The sequence below is a fragment of the Gekko japonicus genome, unplaced genomic scaffold, assembly GCF_001447785.1.
Source record: "Gekko japonicus isolate JY-2015 unplaced genomic scaffold, Gekko_japonicus_V1.1 scaffold422, whole genome shotgun sequence".
NCBI classification, from domain to species: Eukaryota; Metazoa; Chordata; class Lepidosauria; order Squamata; family Gekkonidae; genus Gekko; species Gekko japonicus.
Genome location: NW_015174855.1, coordinates 414,943 through 417,007, shown reverse-complemented (window position 1 = coordinate 417,007; position 2,065 = coordinate 414,943). Strand labels below are relative to the sequence as shown.

Sequence of the window (2,065 nt, the reverse complement as noted above, 5' to 3'; positions counted from 1 at the left end):
CGCTACAATAAAAATGAATATTTTACCTAGATTGATGTTTCTTTTTCAAACTATTCCGATATTACAAAATCAAAACTTGTTTAAAGACTTAGACCAGATGACATCTAAGTTTATATTGCAAGGGAAAAGGGCACGAATAAGATTGAAAATGCTACACGGCATAAAAGAAAGAGGAGGGTTTGGTGTACCGAATTGGTTACTGTATTATAGAGCTGCAGCGTTAGTATGGATTAAAGAATGGATTACTTTAGAAGATAAGAGACTTTTAAAAATTGAGGGCCATGATTTACTGCTAGGATGGAATGCTTTTTTGTGGTATGAAAAAGCAGGCCCTCAAAAATATTTTAAGCAGCATTGGCTGAGAGCAGCATTATTAAAGGTTTGGGACCCTATACATTAAAAAAAATATACTAAAAGATCAAGACTGATTATACCTTTAGAGGCATTTACATTACCTAATGTATATGTGGGAGAAGAATCATTAAGATACCAGGACATTTTGGATAAAAAAGACAATCTGAAATTACCAGAACAATTATCCTGGTGGAAGAAAGCGCAACTGGAATCGATATATTTGAAGGATAAGAAACTAGGTTTTAATAATAAAATAACTAGTCTGAAAGAAACTGTTTTAACAGCAGAAAACAAAGTGATAAATATATAAGATTTTATTGGACGATGTGATGGTTGATGAAATGGTGAAAAAAATATGATTATATGGGCCCAGAATATAGGCCGTAATATTAATTTTGAAGAGTGGGTGCAGATTTGACGGAAAAATATAAAATTAACTAATGCTGTGTCATATAGATGGTATATTACACCAGATAGATTAGCTAAACAAAATGTTAATTGCTCTGATAAATGTTGGAAATGTAAAAATAAGACTGGTTCTTTTTATCACATGTGGTGGTTATGTGATGTTACAAAGAGGTACTGGAGATGGATTCATGAGATAATGGAAAAAATAAGAAGAACTAATATCCTGTTTACTCCAGAGATACTGTTATTGAATATATTTCCGAAAGACTTTGATAAAGCAGATAGGTATTTGATAGTTCATATGTCGACAGCTGCAAGGATAGTATATGTCAAATATTGGAAAATAATGGAAATACCAATGAAACAAGAGTACGTGAACAAGCTATTTGAAACGGCGGAAAATGACAAACTGACACTTGAGATGAGAGCCGGCACAGAATGGACTTTTCAAAAAACTTGGAAGAGATTCTATGATTGGTATAATGTAAATGTAATTGATGGATAAATGTAGTAATTTGAGAATGCAGAAAAGATAAGCTTAGTAAAATAGATAATGAATTTAGAAATTTAATAAGCAGAAGGAGTGAGAAATGTCTCTTGCTATATGTTATGTGTTGTTGGAGGTAGTTATGTGTTGTTTGTACGTATGTTTGTAGCGTATAATGAAAAAAAATAATAATAATAATAAAAGTGTACCCTCGGGTACTTAAAAAAACACATTCAAACAAGCATAGAGAAAGACAGCATCACAGTAGCATGAAACTAATTTAAAAATGCAAATGCAGATTCGACCTCTAGAAACTTATCTTGAACCACCTTAACCACTCCTCACTTCACTCTCCGTTGCCTTTTGACTGCTGACTTGCCCCCAGCACCTTCCCCTCTTTCCATCTAGTTCTGCCCCCTTCCAGAACATCAAATAAGTTCACAGTTCAGATATTTTACTCCTTCACTATGGTTAGCAACAACTTTAAAAAAAAACAGCAAAAAAAACACCACTGTTAGAATTGTGAACAAATTACATATGACACGATAATCATATTAGCAATGATAACATTTGTTGAACTAGCTTGTCCTCCCCAAGAGCAGCCATTTTTTTTTAAAAAAAGAAATCAAATGTACAAATATTACCGTCCAGAGTCTTCTTGCTGCATTTAGAAGGCAGCAGAATGTTTGGCTGTTGTTTCCTTCGACAGTGCTGGCACTGAAAGACATTACCTGAGCCGTACCTTTGCATCTTACACAACTGCAGAGGTATTTGAATGGACAGGTAATTCCTTTGCTCACTGGCTTTCACTGGCAT

The 2,065-nt window shown here is 33.8% G+C and overlaps 1 protein-coding gene across 2 annotated transcripts in view; it reads right to left on the bottom strand.

The window, feature by feature from the left end:
- Positions 1 to 2,065, bottom strand: part of LOC107121644 (lipase member M-like) — a 24,518-nt gene extending 22,453 nt beyond the window's left edge. For both annotated transcript variants that reach the window (XM_015424602.1, XM_015424603.1), the window contains exon 1: positions 1,894 to 2,065. In XM_015424602.1, the coding sequence (XP_015280088.1) occupies positions 1,894 to 1,916 (23 nt within the window). In that variant the 5' untranslated portion in view covers positions 1,917 to 2,065. The remainder of the gene's footprint in view (positions 1 to 1,893) is intronic.